Source organism: Anoplophora glabripennis, unplaced genomic scaffold, assembly GCF_000390285.2.
Source record: "Anoplophora glabripennis isolate ALB-LARVAE unplaced genomic scaffold, Agla_2.0 scaffold75, whole genome shotgun sequence".
In the NCBI taxonomy this organism is placed as follows: domain Eukaryota; kingdom Metazoa; phylum Arthropoda; class Insecta; order Coleoptera; family Cerambycidae; genus Anoplophora; species Anoplophora glabripennis.
This window is the reverse complement of record NW_019416255.1, coordinates 616,167-634,727: the sequence shown is the minus strand read 5'-3', so window position 1 is coordinate 634,727 and position 18,561 is coordinate 616,167. Positions and strand designations below refer to the sequence as shown.

Below are 18,561 nucleotides of genomic sequence, written 5' to 3'. Positions count from 1 at the left end.
TGTATAAAAAATGCGAATTTTACTCGAAATCCATAAACGATATCGAAATTTTGTAAGAGCAAAAAAATCTTCTAAAATAGTGCTTATTTTTAAAAATATAAATTCTGTCGTCATTGGCGTACAAAAAAGTTACGGGATAGCCAGTGGCGCACAGGCACTAGAAATAGAACATCCTGTATATGTATTCTCTCCAAATTCTATATTTACCTTGTCCTTATATAAAAAATAAGTGTACCAAATTTAAAGTTTCTAAGAAAAGTAGTTTTCAAATTATTTGAAAAAAATAGGTTATCTATTCTATATTTAGAAGGCTATATCTCAGTAGGCGTGTACTTTTGATATAGGTAAGTTAGGCTAAATAGTCTTATTTTCATCCAAGGAACCTGTGGTCAAGCGTTGTCCATCCTTTTCAGGGACACCCTGTTTACTTTATACAATTTTCATTATTTTAATAAAACATTTAGTAAAAGTTCGAATCTGTACAGGGTGATTCAGTCATAATGTCATTAATTTTAAGGGAAGATAGGGAAAAACGAGTGGAATATGAATACGTGATTAAAAAAATTAATATGCATGTTTACGCTGAAAAAAATATTTTCAAATCGTTATTAAAACCCCTTTTCGGACCGTTATTGACCGTTGACCTACATCGAGAGTGAATCTTGACCTAACCTTCCTGTCACTAACCTAACTTTAATGTTCTTAACGTTTTCATTGTTTTATAATTAAATATGAGTTTTTAGTATTACACATGTTCAAGTAAATTATTCAGTTTGTACGTATACCGTATGTGTGACTTATTACTTTTCAGAGTTGTATGGTACCTACTTATTTAAAATGACAGATACGGCTAAAAAACACTCACTCCTTCGTCCTTAATAAAGTTGAGATCCGTTGCAATTTGATTTTGAAAGAAACTGCAAAACTGGGCGAGACGGCGACTAGGAAATCAGCTGTTTCGCTACAACGTCCGATCGCTGTGTACTTACTCCGCTGGCATGCGTAGTGCGTTCTCTATAACGAAGTAGAACGCCCGGTTATCAGGGGTAATTTCCTTATTCTTTAAAAGATCGAGCAAAAAAAAAATGTTTTTCGGTTTTCTGTCGTTGATCTTCCGAATACGTGGTTACAATTAATGACACTATGACTGAATCACTGTGCTGTATAGACTTAGAAAAGCCTACATATAGAAGTTAGTACATAATTTAGTAGTAGCGCCCAAATTACACCCATGACTAAAATGGGTATTATTTTTGTCCATTGGAGTCTATCGCTAATAATATCCAATTTTTTTTGTAATGAAAAAGTTTACAGAGAAATAAATTTCAGACACTTTCATTAAAGGAAACTATACATATATAGCAACAACTAACCTCACTTTATTTAATTCTCTAAAATGTACACAGTATCTACCAAATTATGTTGTCCAAACTTTTTTTAATGAAAGCTGTTACATAATATTTCCGCAAATTCACTGGAAAAAAGTAACAAATCTATTTAATTGAAACTAATTAGTAAACATTAATGTTGAAGGTCACATACAAATTAAATTAATTGAATATTATTTTTCTACATAAAGAGGTCTTTAGGATATCAAGACATTAGAAAACTATGAACTGATATAACGGAAAACGTATTTAAAAAGATATAATATAAATTTTAAAAAATATTTGTAGCAGTGCTTTACATACATATTCAGATTTATAAAAATAAACGAGCTATATGTTTGAAGCGTTTTGTATTTTCCGACTATTGGACCATCAGAAACAGAAGTACATCTCATACGCAAAGTAACAGAAATTACACTAGCTTATTTCTACTGGTGTTCATTTTCGTGTATTTTTCATTTCAAAAAATATTCCCACCAACTTTATTTGGCTTAGAAGCTTCGTTGTGTGGTCATTGATTTTATTCCTGAAAAGTAAACGACATAGAACTCTTTTCTTTCACTTTGTGTAGACATGAAACTAATTTTTTAATTTTGCTATACTGATTTTTTTAGTGTGAAATTTTGTATCAGGGACCAATATATTTAAAAACCTATTTTTTTAAAAGTTGCAGTTTCGATTCATGAAAAGCAACAAATAATATATTTCTTTCTGTCGAAGATATCGAATTAAGATTTGAATTGCCGTTGTATTAAAAAAACTAAATTAATTACGACTCTGTTTAGGAGCTTGACAATTTTTAACGCTTTGAGGTAAAAAATTCTAGGTCATTTGGATACATTCCCGATTTCGACATGTTCTCTTAAAACTTTAGACGGGAATTTATAACAATATCAGTCTAGCATAAAATTTCTATAAAAGACAAATTTCCACGTATACAAATTAGTTCTTAGTTTAGTTTCAAGAGCTCAATGATTTAGAAATTACAAGATGTTTTCACGGGTGTGTATAAATATCTATGAATTAATTTGAAATAAGTGAAAAAGGTGTGCTTTTTAAAATGTGGCGTTGGAAATGATTTTCTTGGAGAAAAATCATGAGTACCTACTATAGAACATAAAACTTTCTTTTAAATTTTTATTTAGGTTCGCATATCGAGTTTCATTTTCATATTGCCATACAAATGAATTTTAAATAGTTCATATAATATTTTGAAATCGTATATAAGAATCAGCATTTCGTATACACAAAATTTTTATTTTTATAAACGGTTACGTAGTCATTTACTGTGCATAGTGGAATTATTTGTATAGACAAAAAAATCTAATTTAATCAAAATAGAAACATTTGTACTTATATTTTTTAATTTGTTTCGTTGTAGAATGGTTCCACAAACACACATACAAAATTTAACTCATACATGTAAAAACTACCCATTTGATGATTCTTTGAGCCATTTTACCTAAAAAAAAGAAAAAATGTGAGTACCTATATTTAAACGGTTTAAATTTAGAGATACGGGGTGTTTAAGCTTTTGAAAATTAAAACATTTAGGCAAATATCTCTGAAGACATTTGATACCGACTAATGAAACTTGGAAGGGTTTTTGAGTTAAGTAAAGACAAATATTCGCTGAATTTGTATATAATCACGTCAGTGGCGGAGATACTAGTAGATCTAGCCGTATGTTAGAAATTTGGTAAGTGCGATTGATTCTTTATTGTTTTTCTTAGAAAAAAAACTATTTTCAATTTTATTCGTAAAACTAGTCATTTTTGAGTTATTATATTTGATATATATAGCAATTTTTTATTACAAACCCTATTTCAAATACAAGGTCATAAAAGTCGAAAAAAATCAAAGCGTAGAAATTGTATTTTTTTTAACTTAGGTACCTCTAAAAAAATAATTACCTCTACGCCAATGATTTTTTTAAATTTTGATGATTACATTGTATTTAAAATTACATTTTTAATAAAAATACACTGTCGATTTACTCAACAGCAAGGTTTTTAGATTAAAAAAATATTTTTTTTTTTTCAAAAATGGCCGGTTTCCGAAATAAAATGTAAAGAACTTTTTTCTATGAAATTTAATTGATAAAATTTTCAAATTATTTAGCTTATGTGTACTGTCATCCAGTATCTCCATCACTGAATGACGTAATTGTGTACATTGCTAACCCAGATTTCATCCATCTACAACAAACATTTTCATAAATTTAATATTTGAATGAATGTCATATTTTTCATAAACTTTAACAATCTATCTCGTTTAGAACAAAGTTTGATACGAATTTCGTTCCTAAAATATTTTTTATATACTTCATTACATCCTGTATATTTATTTTACTAATTAACAATTATAAACTGGGTATTCTTCCTGCACTATTTATTAGACTGAAATAAGATATTCACATTTTCTTTATAGTTAAGATTTATTTCAATGTTTATTTGCTGATGTAACATAAACTGCATAAATAATATCGGCTTTATGCTTATCAATATGTGTTGATGATTTATATGATTCTATCCAATTTTAAGATAAATAAGGAGCTTTTCAGCACACAAAAATAAATATTGTCTAAAAATATGTTGCAATATTTCGGCTTCATGGGAACTTATAAATAAAACTTTATAAGTAAAATAGCAACTATTTTTCGTTTTCGTTGCATGCAGAAATAGTCGTTTTATTTATAAAGAACCAAATTCTCAAGAAACTGAAATCTTTGATGAAATTATTTAATTTTACAACTATATACGGGGTGATTCACATAACATTCTGCACCCCTTATATTGTTTGCTTTTCTATTTCGGAATACACCAATGTTCTAGACAATTTTCTTGCGATTTCAAAGAAATGTATTAAAAAAATAATAGACTGTTGCATTTCTGTATAAACCAAACTTTTGTTTTCTTTAGTGGAACACCGTTTATATTTAGTGTTTTTCCGATTTCTCTCTTTTTTCTGAATATTTCAGAGACTACTTCCATATGATTTTTGAAAATGTGGGTCCTGGGGTTTTTGGGGGTGCTCTTTTTAAATAAATAATGCCATTATTATAGCAGTTCCGGTTATACCGGAAGTCGCCATCTACTTGCTTATTTTAAATGGAATATCCTAGATATTATTGCATTATGGACGAGAAACCGTTTTCGACATAATTCGTTTCGTCGAGATAATCGACATTTTATAAATTTCGTATAGGTATCTTTCTTTGTTCTGGAAGCCTTCATTTGCTTTTCGGAAAACACAAAGAACATAATATGTACTACCTTCCAGAAAATTATGCTACTCCTATGTTAAACTTAAATAGAACACCATATATTTTTTTGCACCATATTATAGAAAATAAAATTCTCTATTCGCCCTTAGAGACATTGTAGGGGATACAGTTTCGATTTTCTCAGACATTTGCGGTTTTCTTCCATTCTCAACAATATTACATTAAAAATATAATCAAATGGGCGTTGAAAGACAAATATCTGTTCTATCATTCAATATTCTACAAGTATCAAGTATTTTAAATTTATTTTATATCCATGGATCATTCACCTAGAATCAGAATTATTAGCAGAATTTCTACGATTTGGTATTTTGAAACTGAAACAGAATATTTAATAAAATGATTTCGGTTGGTTTTCTTAGAATGTTTCTCTAATTTTTAATGTTGTGACAATTGTTAAATAATACCACTAATAAATAATTTCAAATAAGTAATAAATGATTATCAGATAATTTTATGATTTTTGAAATGAAGTTGAAAGGAGAAAGAATATTATAATTTATTGCTTTGGTTATTTCACATTTCATTGTCCATTGGAAAGGAAATTATTATTATTTGTAAAGATAGTCCCTCGTTATTTAAAAAATGTTAATGTTAAACAACCCATTTCATTAATTTAATTATGAAAAAAAAAGATATTTCAGTGTTCTACAAAGAACGATATTATATGTAGCTCGCCGTAGAAATGCTGCTAATAATTCTGATTCGTGGTGAGTGTGTCGCATGGATATAAAATAAATTCAAAATATCTTCATTAGAACATTTATCTTGCATTTTTCTTGTGGAGTAAGTAAATACTTTATACTTGTAGAATACTGAATGACAATACGAATCTTTGCCTTTCAATGCACATTTGATGATATTTTTAACGTAATATGAAAATGTAAGAAAATCGCAAACATCTAAGAAAATCGAAACTGTAATCCTTACAATAATGCCTATATCGGTGAAAAGAGAATTTGACTTTCTATAAGATGCAAAAAATAAAGGATGTCCCATTTGAATTTAAAAAGTGTTGTCCGATTGAATTTTTTAAAATGTAACGTAAAAAATTCTTCGTTTGAGTTAATTTTATGCATTACATCCTTTTAAATGTTTTAATTTGTAACTTTTTAGGCCTCAACGGTAAGTAGAATTTTCTAATTCTTGGATATATTTCAGATTGTGGTCTTGTCTGCCATTGCAGTTTTAGTTTGTGGAGGTTGGGGACACGATGAAGATGAAGACGATCACGGTCATTTAACATTTATCGCTACTCCAGTAGATCATGGAGGCGGGCATGGAGGTGGGCATCGTGGAGATGAAGGGGACGATGGTGGACACGGTGGACACGGAGATGACCATGGCCATTTAACCTTTGTAGCTACTCCTGTTTTAGTAGATTACGGAGGTCATGGAGACGATGATGGAGGGGGTCATGGAGGCGGCCATGGTGGTGACGGCGGAGGTGGTCATGGTGGTGTCGGCGGAGGTGGTCATGGTGGTGACGGCGGAGGTGGTCATGGTGGAGACGGCGGAGGTGGTCATGGTGGAGGTGGCCACGGTGGTGGCGGCGGTGGCGGCCATGGTGGTGGTGGTGGCGGCGGTGGTGGCCATGGTGGACATGGAGAAGACCACGGACATTTAACCTTTGTTGCCACTCCTGTTGTTATAAGTCATGGTGGTCATGGAGGTGGTCATGGAGGTGGTGATGGAGGTGGTAACGGAGGTGGTCATGGTGGTGGTCATGGAGGTGGAAATGGAGGGGGCCATGGAGGTGGTCATAGCGGTGGTCAAGGAGGTGGCGGTGGAGGCGCCCATGGTGGTGGTCATGGGGCTGCAGGAGGCGCAGGAGGGCATGGTGGAAATGGAGGAGGCCATGAAGGTGGTCATGGTGGCAGTAATGGAGGCGGCCATGGAGGTGTAGGTGGTCATGGCGGTGGTAACGGAGGCGGCCATGGAGGCGGAGGTGGTCATGGTGGTGGTAACGGAGGCGGCCATGGAGGCGGAGGTGGTCAAGGAGGAGCAGGGGGACTTGGTGGAGGTCACGGTCATTTAGCCATTGTTGCTATCCCTGTTGTTGAAAATCATGGAGGTGGTCATAATGGAGGCAACGGCGGCGGCCATGGAGGCGGAGGTGGTCATGGAGGTGGACATGGTGGTGGTCACGGTGGCGCAGGAGGAGCAGGAGGAGCAGGGGGACATGGTGGAGGTCACGGTCATTTAGCCATTGTTGCTATCCCTGTTGTTGAAAATCATGGAGATGGTCATAGTGGTGGTAATGGAGGCGGACATGGAGGTGGTAGTGGAGGTGGACATGGAGGAGGGAATGGAGGTGGCCATGGAGGTCATGGAACTGGACATGCTGGTGGTAACGGAGGTGGTCATGGAGGTGGTAATGGAGGCGGACATGGAGATGGTAGTGCCGGCGGCCATGGAGGTGGTAATGGAGGTGGCCAAGGAGGCGGACATGCTGCTGGTACCGGAGGCGGTCATGGAGGTGGTGATGGAGGTGGTGATGGAGGTGGTCATGGAGGCGGAGGTGGGGCAGGAGGAGCAGGGGGACATGGTGGGGGCGGAAATGGTCATGGTCATTCTGCTTATTTTCTACACCCGGAACCTGCAGCTCATAAAGCATTTATTGTTACTCCAATTCATCATGGCGGTCATGATCATCATTAAACTTTGTAGCTCATATAATATTTATTCATATGTAGATATAAATTTGGAAATAAAGTGATATACAGTTCCAGATTTGTTTGTTCATTACAGCTGTAAGGTAAAATGATATAAAGATATCTGTTATAGTTGAAGCATAGCATAGCAAGGCATATATTTTGAAAAAAATATGTACTTTAATTTATTAACTGGTTGTCTCCATGCATACAAATATTTACCACATTCAACGTTCATATCATTAGGACTACGAAATGTTAAAAATTCATTAAATTAAAGAAATTGAACATTTTGCATAATACTGAAGGAAACGACTGAAAAATTGTTCAAATAAAAATTAATCTAAGTTGTTGCAATGGTGGAAGTTCTTCATTAGACATACTTATAAACCATAAGATTTTTCGTCGTGTTTATTCCTAAGGCGCCAAAAGTAAGTTCAGATTGTGAAAGATCTAATTAATTTTTTAAATTAATATACTGGAAGTGAATTAAGAAAATCAATGTACTGGGAAGAGTTAAGATTACGGAAGGAGCGCAATTTGTTTGTTCTTTTATGAAGTGCATGTTATTTCGACTTCTGATAATACCGATGTACTCTTAGAGCATATACTACATGGAGGAGGCACATTTACGGCGATAGTGTAAGTATATGAGTGACAGATAAAGAGATACTTTGGATATCATCTTTCTCTCTCAAGCATTGATTGGCCAACGCAACTCGTTTCTCAATGATTAGAGACAGAGAGAGAGAAAGAGAGAGAGAAAGAGAGAGAAAGAGAGAGAGAACGAGTACCCAAACTATTGCTCTTACAGCGGCAAATTTTTTAACACACGGTTCTTCCTCCATGTAGTATAAGCTCTAATGATGCACTTGACACTGACACATATAAAGTGTCAAATAGCCACTGCAAAGAAAGGACCACGTTGAGCTTGAACAACACTGGGAAATGCTGAAAAATTATTTTCAATGTGGGTTCTACGCTGCAAAAACCAGTATGGGGAATGTACCGTTTTATTGGTAAACGTTAAGGATCATTGTTACTTCAACCATCCACAAACAATTGACTTAGTTATAGAAGCATCCATGGAACTATTCAGACAAGGAGCACGTACTCATACGGGAAAATTGAAAAATCTTGTCAATGTAATAGTAGAAATTAGTTTTTACTGCTAGGGTCGCAAATGTTCATCGATTTATTTTCATTATTATTGATTCATTTATCTAATTCAAAGTAGCCTACATTATTTATTTTAAAGTTTTTAACACATCACAAAAACGTCATGATTGATTTTTAATTCAAACCGTAGCTTTCTTTATCTCCACTCCACTAATTCGATGCATATGGAACATTAGCGCCTTTTAATTTGGCAAGATATTTGTTTTCATGGAGTTCGTGCTTTTTGTGTAGTCTCCATGGAACTATTTGTGATCTAGAAGAAGAAACAGTGCAAAACAGGATGGGCTACTGCTTTTTAAATAAAATTTTTTAATAAATGAATTTTAATTTTAATGATAAATAACTCTTGCCACTAAAGTAATAATCGTGGAATCGTTGTACTTTTAATGGCAATTTGAAAAATAAACTAACAAATGACCCACCCCTTATAGAAATGAAAGAACGAATATGATCACATCTGTCACTATATTTCTAAATTAGTACATATCAGGAATAAATAATGTTTCATTTACAAGTCAAGCTTAATGGTGACCGTGCCCATGACCACCATGGCCATCATGAACGTGAGTAGCAACGAATGCCGTGTGATGCCCATGATCGGGATGTACAGCGTGTCCAGATTTCTCCACAACAGCTTGGAATCCGTTGTGCTTATCGGCAGTGTAATGAACAGTACGATGAGTACCATCGGGTTCGGACACAGTGTAGTATCCCTTTACTTTATCCCCATCGCGTTCCTCGTGTTGGGATTTGTGGTCACCAGTGTGGGGATCTTTGACTCCGTAACTGTACTCGTAGTGGGGGTGTCCATGATGACCGTCTCCGCCATGTCCACCACCTCCACCGTGTCCACCATCTCCACCATGTCCGCCGCCATGACCACCACCATGACCGTGACTTACGACAACTGGAGTAGCAACAAAGGTCAAGTGACCGTGATCTCCTCCATGTCCTCCTCCATGACCACCTCCAAATCCACCCCCATGACCACCTCCATGGCCACCGCCACCATGTCCACCACCACCATGACCATGGCCAATGGTTGGGGATCCAGCTACATAGTTGAAGTAGCTAGTTGCTCCATGGCCGGCACAGGCTAGTGCCGCAATGGCAGAAAGGACTAAAATCTGAAATATAAGATCTAGTTGTTATTTATGTTTATAATGTATTTAATAACCAATAGTGACACTCAAAAAACATGGATTCACATAATTCAAGAGAACTAGAGTATATAATACAGTCGGAGAAGTAGCACTAGCTGCCAATTAGTACTTAATTATATTAAAATGGAAGTAATAATTTCATATATAAAATATTTTAAATTTAGTAAAAAAAAAACCTCATTTTGACAATGGAAAACCTTTCAAAAGATATACATTTAGCGTGGATAGTATTATATAATAATATATTTGCCTAGTTCTGAGATTTCAAAAAAAGCTTTATAGAAACAAATCGTGACTGGCTGGAGCAAGAGTTTATGTTTTTTTTACTAATTTATTTTTTTTTAATTTGGCACAACAATAAAAATGGAAAAAGCCACAATTAAAAAAATACTCTTACCCAATATTCCTGTTTCTATTGTATAAAAAACATTTTGATTTAAATTTGGTAAATATATACCTACGAGTATTATGAACTACTTAGATCAAATGTTACAAATGCGTATGTCGACGGCTTGGATGAAGTTATTAGTCAGTAATATTTCAAAGAAAGGTACTAATACTAATAAGAAAATAGAAAATACTAATACTAATAAGAAAATAGAAAATACTAATACTAATAAGAAAATAGAATAAGAAATTTACTTAATTCAGGCAGTTGAAATAAATATTGCAATATAAAAAAATACGTAGCGGCAAATTAATTAAATTACATACATTAAAGGAGAAGTGTAGGAAAAAATGTTTGACATATTTATTAAAAATTAATCTGGAGTTTAAAATAGAAAGCGTCATTGTTAATCTGAATATTAACTGAAAAACAGTAAAAAGAAACAAATATAAATGTACATTTTTAGTACTACCTATTTTTATTCAATTTGCTATACCACTTTACTAAAATGGAATACCTATAATGAATATATTCAACAGATTCTAAATTTACGTGTATTGTTCAAATGTTCAAATAACAGCATTGCTATTCTCATTACTTTTTTTGAATTTCTGTTCATGTAGATTGAATTATACATTAATAGCGTTACTAAATATTTATAGAAATTGCAAATATTGATTATTGTACCCAACTTAGGTAAGTATTTTAGGAAATAATTTTAAAATATGAATAGCATTGTGCAAACTTAGAAAATATTTTTGAAAAAAATTATGTACTATCGTTTTTATACTTTCGCACAAGAAAATTGTTTTCACACCATAAATTTTCACAAATTCAAGCTTAAGTTACAATTATTAATACACACCCGTGAGAACATTGCTAATTGTTAAATTGTTGATCTGTTGGAATTAAACTTTGAACTGATTCGTTTGATTAAAAATTTGTCTTTTATAGGAATTTTATGGTAGACTGATACTGATACCAATTCCCGTCTAAAATTTTAAAAGAACATGTTGAAATCGGGAATGTATCCAAATGACCTAGAATTTTTTACGCCAGAGCATTTCAAATTGGCAAGCTTCTTAGTAATGTCGTAGTTGATTTAATTTTTTATGTCATGAGCTTTATTCTGTAGCCGCTGAAGTAAAAAATACGTGTAAAATGTGCTTATTCAAATCCTGTTTCGACATCTTATTTAGAATTAGACGAAATAGGGGGTTTTTGTAATGAACGAAAGGAGTTTTGGTCACTACTGATCTTTGACGAATATAAAAAATAGATAACTGTACAAAAAGTGTATAATTGTACATTAATATGGGTTAATTAAATTTTGTTTCACAAATCCATGAAAATGCCTTTTATCGTTCCAGCAGTTTTTACAGTTTTATTTCCAGAGGAATTAATGATATAATTGAAACGCTGCATGGGAAATATGCAGTAGTGCATGGTAGTTAATAGATGTTCAAGCAAAATACCACCAGCTAACTAAAATTATATAGAGTATTTTTGAAATGTTGTTTTAAAATGAAATATGGGATAGAAAGTACAATTGTAAGCAATAAAGTTTATAAGTCAAAAAGTAAATAAGCTACAGAACAATAAATTTGCACAACCAAAAACGTATTTTTACATATCAAAATTCTAAATGAGAATTTCCTATCTGAAAAAATTTTCCGTGGCTTTTTCACTGAACTAGTTTTCTAATCTCAATAATCTTTACTTCAAAAAATAAAAAATGCCTTGGTTGCTTTCTAATTTTGGTAGCACATGAAACCTTATTAAAATAATGAAAAATTTTAAAATAACATAGGTTCTAAAATCTATCCATTCCCAGATGTAATAAGTAAGTAATTTCAGAAGGCTTTAAATATGTCATTAAAGGATTATATCCCAAATTTTCTATATAATAATTATAGTAATAATTATCATCTCCAATTTGAAGTACAATGGCATAACATTTTATAGACATTATTTTTGGAAATAAAAGGTTAATATGTCAGCTTACTGATATGGAAAATCAGGAGCTGTTAAAACCTATACAATTCTAAAATATGAGATACTACAGATCAGACGGCTGGTGAAAGGAAAGAAAAAGAAAATAGAAAAATAGCGAAAAATAAAAATAAAATAGAAAATTTCGTACAAAAGGATGAAAAGTAAGAAAAAGTTATAATAATAACAATAATAATTTAACAATATGGGGTCATTGTGCAGATAACAGTTGATTGCAATTTTGCTTTAAATAAATTGCAGGACAGAGAAAGATCAATAACGTTTTGCTTATTAATACATGAAACTATATTATAACTAAAAGAAAGTTTAAGAATTTGCTTTCGATGATAAGGTATGTTTAATATATGTTTTCTGGGAATGTTTAAATTATGAACGTCAGTCCTGAATTTAATTTTCCTGTATAAATATGGAGGGGCTTTAATTTTCAAAATCTTGTACCAGAAACAAGTTAGATGCAAGTATCTTCTATTGTACATATTGAGCCAATGTAATTCCTTTAGTTTGTGTGAAATTCTTTGTGCGCGTCTGATTCCAAATATAAATCTAAGACACGAGTTTTGCTATTTTTGTAAACGTTTGGAATCGATATTATCCAAGCACGGACCATACGCATTATCACAGGAATTATAAATGGATAGAATCAGGGAATCACATAACATTTTTTTTATATCTCTGTTCAGATAGTGTCTGTGCGAATATATCATTTTCAACACAGAATACGCTTTCGCAAGAATACTAGTTACATGCTCTTTAAATCTAAGATTATAATCAATAACAAGAAATAAATTTTTTGCCAAATCTTTAAACTCTATATTATCATCATCAAGCAAGGCAGCAGATTTTTTGTGGGTTTATTTTTAACAAATGATTTTTAGACGCAGATGCTAAGTTACATAAATCATTATTAATCTTAAAGTTAGCATGGACTACTTCAGAGGGATTAAAAGAATAGTAAAGTTGTGTATCATCCGCATACATATGATATTTACAATAAACCAGCGATTTAATAACATTTAAAGTGTAGACAGAATACAGCAACGGCCCTAATATACTTCCTTGTTACACACCAGATAGGATGACAAGAGGTTGTGAAAACTTATTATCGAGTGATACTCGCTGCTTTCTTTCACAAAATATTGAGGACATTAGCGATTATGCGGGATTTGTAAAACCTAATAATGAAAAATTGAATTGAGTATATCATGATTAAGAGTGTCAAACGCCTTACTATAATCCAACAAGACCAGTACCATAGCTTTACTATTATCTCTTGACGTATAAATATCATCTGTCAAATCAGAAAGAGCAGTTGAACAGTATATCCACGCCTAAAACCAGATTGTTCTTCCGGAAGGATATTATTGGCATTTAGAAATGCAGTAATTTGCATATAAAATTTGAAAATACTTCTCATCAAATTCTCGGAAATCTTATCGAAGTGCATAAAGGCTTATTTCGAATTTTCTCGAAAAGGAACACATTTTTGGACAAGGGTAAATTTATGAATAATTTAAAATAATTTTTGAAAAAAAAGGTATTATTTTTACCAAAAACGCTATTGGCAATTTTTAGATGAAACTCCCTGTATAGCAGTCACTTTGATTGAATAAAAAACTGGTCCTACATTTATTGTAGTCGACAAATTAAAGACTTGTATTGATTTCAGATTTATTTTTAAGAAAGTGTAATTCGTGAAGGAGAACATATGAGGATATATGATGTACAGCTATGAGAATGAAATCGAATTTGTTGGGAGTGTGCAAGGATTTGTTTACAAGGTACTAAGGCTTGTAAATATTTATGAAGGCTTTGAACATGAATTTAGAGGGATGTATATGATTTACTGGATATTGACTGAGGATGTGTGTGCCAATTTGTTCTTATGGCTATTTGAAGGAGAGTTTCTGAACAATGGAATTTTGGGCCTGATTAATATTGTTATATTGTGGATTCAGTGGTTAATATTTAATTTCTAGATATTAGTCAGAAGCGTTTCAAACTGAGGATGTCTCAGATAAATATTTTTCCAAGACTTCCATATTTAGTTAAGATTTTGAGACAAAATTTTAAAATAATAGACAGTATTACAACAAAATCACCCTCTTGTACTATTTCGATGGTTGCGTCGTTTTGGTATACAATTAATTTAAAAAAATATGCTTTCAGAACAATTGATAAACACTTTATTTGGCAAGAAATGTAAAAACTTTTAAAAGTGGTTGTTACTAACAATACTATTTGAAAAGAAAAAAGTATTTTACAATCGATAAGTAACAAGTTTTTAGGGAAATAGTCAAACAAAAAAAATTGAAGAATGAAAAGCAATTTCGTTACCATCTTCATAGGACATTGTCTTGTTTTATTGCTTCTTTCTTCAATTTTGGGAAGTTCATGTTTTTCTAGCTTTTAGGCTTATTATTTGTTTTCCTTGACTATTAGATATATTTTCTTACAATATTTCGTAATGGTCACGTTTTTTATGATTTACTGTCATTCAATTAGAATAAATTGTGTCATGTGGCATTTGTAAATGATGATAAGTAACTTTCAGAGACTCATCTTTAAGGCCCTTAAGTGATGATATTTTGCCTATATTGATACACTTTTGATTGATATTGATATACATTGATAAACTTTTTCTATTATTTTTAATTCCAGAATCCGCTGTTAAATTATTGAACGCTGACTTTGGAAAATCCTATATACAAAGCTTTATTAAATCTGCAACTTCTTAAATCAACAACACAGAAAATAAATATGTAATAGGCAAATGATGACTGGAAAGCTATGGTTACATATTTGGATATATATTTAGTACAGTAGTAACTATTATTAAACATACACTAAGTGCAAAAAAAACTGTTACCGTTATTCCATTTGTTTTTTTAATAATTTTATAGTTTACTAATGACTACTATTAAATGTTAAACTTTTTGTTGGAACGTTAACAATGTTGTTGTTGACAATGTTCTGTATACTTTTGATTCCGTTTTGCTTTAGTATAGTGCGATTATATCTACATCTTTTATTTCAAAAAATATTTATATCAATATGCAAAGACATGAAAATTATGTTCTAAAATTATAATCAAAGGACAACGGAAAAATGATTTACTTCTACAAGTTATACATAAATAAACTGTCAAGTGTATTATTTTCTATTTTGTCACTTAGAAATTAGATGTTTACATGTTTTACTATAAAAGTTTATCGGTGTGAGAAGTATTTGCTATCAGTAAAAAGACTCTACACTCTTACCATTTTTCGAATAAACTGTACTGGGTGACTAGTTTCAAAAGTATTGTTAAGATGGAGAGATTTAAATAAAATTACAATTAAGAGATGTCTACCATAAGTCCACTTATCTATTTTTTCTAGAAACATTCATTCCCAATTAATTCCTGGGACATCAGTACCCTCATTGTTTTGTTAAGATTATCTCATTTAAAAAGCTATTTTATCACCAATCTCGCAGAAATTAGGGTCTCATTCAAAATCTCACAGTTCATATGTACAGGGTGCCTCAAACTCGATGGTATGGGCCTACTGTGGGAAAATTTAATTAAAATTTGGGACATGTGGTATTAAATGGGTAAACTCCATTTTTAATCGAATGTATTATTTTTGTGATTTGACAGAAACGACAAACATACCCACATTTTTTTCCTGTAAACTTTTATTAGAAATTTGTCTGTATTACTTCCCGTTTAAAAGTCATAAGCAATATCGTCCTAAAGAGTCTCAAAAGAAATACCACCTAAAAATCACATTAGTGGTGGAAGGATCAAGTAGTCGTTGGAAAATAATTGAATATTCGTTGTTTAAGGTGAATAAGTGTCATTAAGAATAAATAAATGGATTAAACTAGATAATTCTTTAATACAGTTAAAACAAAAGGCGATGATAGCAGTAACTAAACTTAAAACATGAGGCAAACGCTTTCATATTCATTCATATTACAATTTATTCTCTACATATCCTCGTCTCATTTCAATACCACATATCCAATCTTCGTCTGACTTCTTTGTAAGCTGCGTTTATTAACATTTCGCCGTTTAACCGTTTTGTAAACCTTATTTTTTTAAAACTACCCTTAAAAAATCGAGGGGTGTTAGATCTGGTGACGTACCGGACCACTAAATAGGTCCATTAAGCTCAATCCATTTTTCCCGGAAAGTGTTACCTAAATATTGCTGCTGAAACCATAGCTTTCTTCTTAGCTGCGAAGGTACTTTCTCCAGAAGTGCAGGAAGTTCTTCCTGTAGGTAACTCACGCTGTTCAATATAAATGTTTATAAAAATAAGATCCAATTAAATGACAACGATGATGCCGCACCATACATTTACTCTAAAATAGCCTTGGTTCTGGACTGGATTTACAATGTGGGGATTTTCAATGGACCAGTAGTGTTCGTTGCGCCTGTTTGGCAAACCTTTACTGACAAACCGACTTTCGTCCGTCCAAAGAACGTGCCAAAAATGATTCTAATCAACAGTTTATACATTTACGACAATTTGAGCTATAAAATTAACCTGTTTTCAATGCGACGTTCAGGCACATACTCCAAATTGTGAATTTTGTAGTCATGGTACTTATTTGTCTTTAAAATTCGATGAACAGCTGATTTATCCAAATTCAATTCCCGGCTAGCCTGCCGTATAGAATTTCGGGAATTTTGTTGGAAATACTGTAACAGTCTATCTGTATTAACATTTTTCCGAACAGAAAATGCTTCTTCATTTTGTCGCAAGGTCGCCTCCAATCTTGTAAAGGTTCTATGATCAGGAATGAGGCGCTCTGGATACCTTTCTCGATATAATTCTACAGCTTTTCTTGAATTTTTTTGTCTAGCCGTAAATTAGCAACTCATATCAACTTTTCTGAATGAGAAAACATTTGTAAGCACAAAAGTTATATGTTTGGCTTCAATTATTTTCCATAACAACTTGATCCTTACACCGCTAATATGATTTTTAGGTGGTATTTTTTTGAGACTCTTTAGGACGATATTGCTTATAACTTTTAAACGGTAAGTAATACAGAAAAATTTCTCTAATAAAAGCTTATTAGAAAAAAGAGAGCCTTTTAGCAGGAAAAAAATTTGGATATTAGTCGCTTCTGTCAAATTCCAAAGATAATACTTTCGATTGAAAATGCAGCTTCCTTCATCCCATTTAACACCACGTGTCCCTAATTTTATTTAAATTTTTTGCATCCTCACAGTAGGCCCATACTACCGAGTTTAAGACGCCCTGTACCTATTTTATTAATGATTTTCTAGGATAACAGAGTATTTAATTTAATTCTGGGAGACATAATAGGACACACATTTAAATAAACTGGCCTTAACGCTATACGTTAGTAAATAAAATATCAATGAATAAGTAACTACACGGTTACCCGACTATTGAATTACTCTAGCGTGATTGTTTTGTCTCTCCCATGGAAGGGCGTTTACGTAGATATTATATAACTGACTGTCTTTAGGAGCTCTTATCCATTTATCAATATACCAGACTACTAGACCAGTCTAATTAATTCTTTTACGTTATTAAATGGTATGCTACGATTTTAATCCTAGATAATTGGTAAACGGTTCCATGACAGATGTTTCATTTCTCCAAGTTGCTCTACATAAATCTAGAGATTATGTTATAATTATCATCAAGAGATGGTAATGAAATTTTGAAAATGTTCAAAGCTATATATTAGAAATGTGTATTTTTTAATTAACTCAATTAATTATTATTTTTTTTGTATTTTTTTTTAGTACTGGACCGTCGTAAAAACGTCGAAAATGATTCATTAAGCGAAATGTAAGAATTTTAGATTAATCCTTCAAATGTTTTTACATACATACAAAAAATTTACCATACTTTATATGGTTTAGATTTCTCTATTTTATTTAGAATTAAGAATATTGGTCTATTTGAAGCAAATTTTAAAACTAATTTGTATCCTTTTTCATATAGTTCTCGGTTTATTTCAAAACTCAAAAACCTTTTCTGCGGTCCCCCTGCAAATTGGCCCAATGTTCTAAATTGTATTAAATCATATAATAAGTATTATAAATACACTGTTTCCTTTTCTTGAATCTCAGTAAATTAAGATTATACTGCGTTAGTCTAGTCTGGTCTAGTACGATTCATAAAATATAAATAATTTATAGATTTTATATGCAAGATACAGAAAAATTTTACATGTATTTAATATTGTCCTGTTCATAGTTTTAATAAAATATGAATGTAAATGGTATATATTTTATTAAAACATCTAATAGTCTGATATTAATTATTTTATATAAAAAAATTAAATACTAAAATAATATTGCACTCCATATTTGGTTTTATTAACTTAAAATAGACAGTTCCTCATTGTACAAATATTTCTGTTTTATATGATAAAAATAAATAATACTTAGACTACATCCTATAAAATACAGAATATTACATAATATTATATTTCAAAAATAATGTCGAACAGTGAAAAT

General features: G+C 32.0%; 2 protein-coding genes across 2 annotated transcripts; one reads left to right on the top strand and one right to left on the bottom strand.

The window, feature by feature from the left end:
• Window positions 1-1,143: 1,143 nt before the first annotated feature.
• Window positions 1,144-7,335, top strand: LOC108903353 (glycine-rich cell wall structural protein-like). The gene is made up of 3 exons (XM_018705497.1): window positions 1,144-1,192; window positions 5,791-5,799; window positions 5,861-7,335. Exons 1-3 carry the CDS (start codon window positions 1,144-1,146, stop codon window positions 7,333-7,335), a joined length of 1,533 nt encoding a protein of 510 aa, XP_018561013.1.
• A 1,693-nt stretch (window positions 7,336-9,028) lies between these two features.
• Window positions 9,029-16,220, bottom strand: LOC108903352 (ctenidin-3-like). The gene is made up of 2 exons (XM_018705496.1): window positions 16,200-16,220; window positions 9,029-9,634 (listed from the first exon to the last, which is right to left on the bottom strand). Exons 1-2 carry the CDS (start codon window positions 16,218-16,220, stop codon window positions 9,029-9,031), a joined length of 627 nt encoding a protein of 208 aa, XP_018561012.1.
• Window positions 16,221-18,561: the final 2,341 nt, after the last annotated feature.

Excerpts from the sequence above, each read along its gene's own strand:
- LOC108903352 (XM_018705496.1), bottom strand. The coding sequence starts at position 16,220 with ATGGACCTATTTAGTGGTCCG. Across the intron at positions 9,635-16,199 it reads TGGACCTATTTAGTGGTCCG|ATTTTAGTCCTTTCTGCCAT; the intron begins GTACGTCACCAG and ends CTTATATTTCAG.
- LOC108903353 (XM_018705497.1), top strand. The coding sequence starts at position 1,144 with ATGACTGAATCACTGTGCTGTATAGACTTAGAAAAGCCTACATATAGA.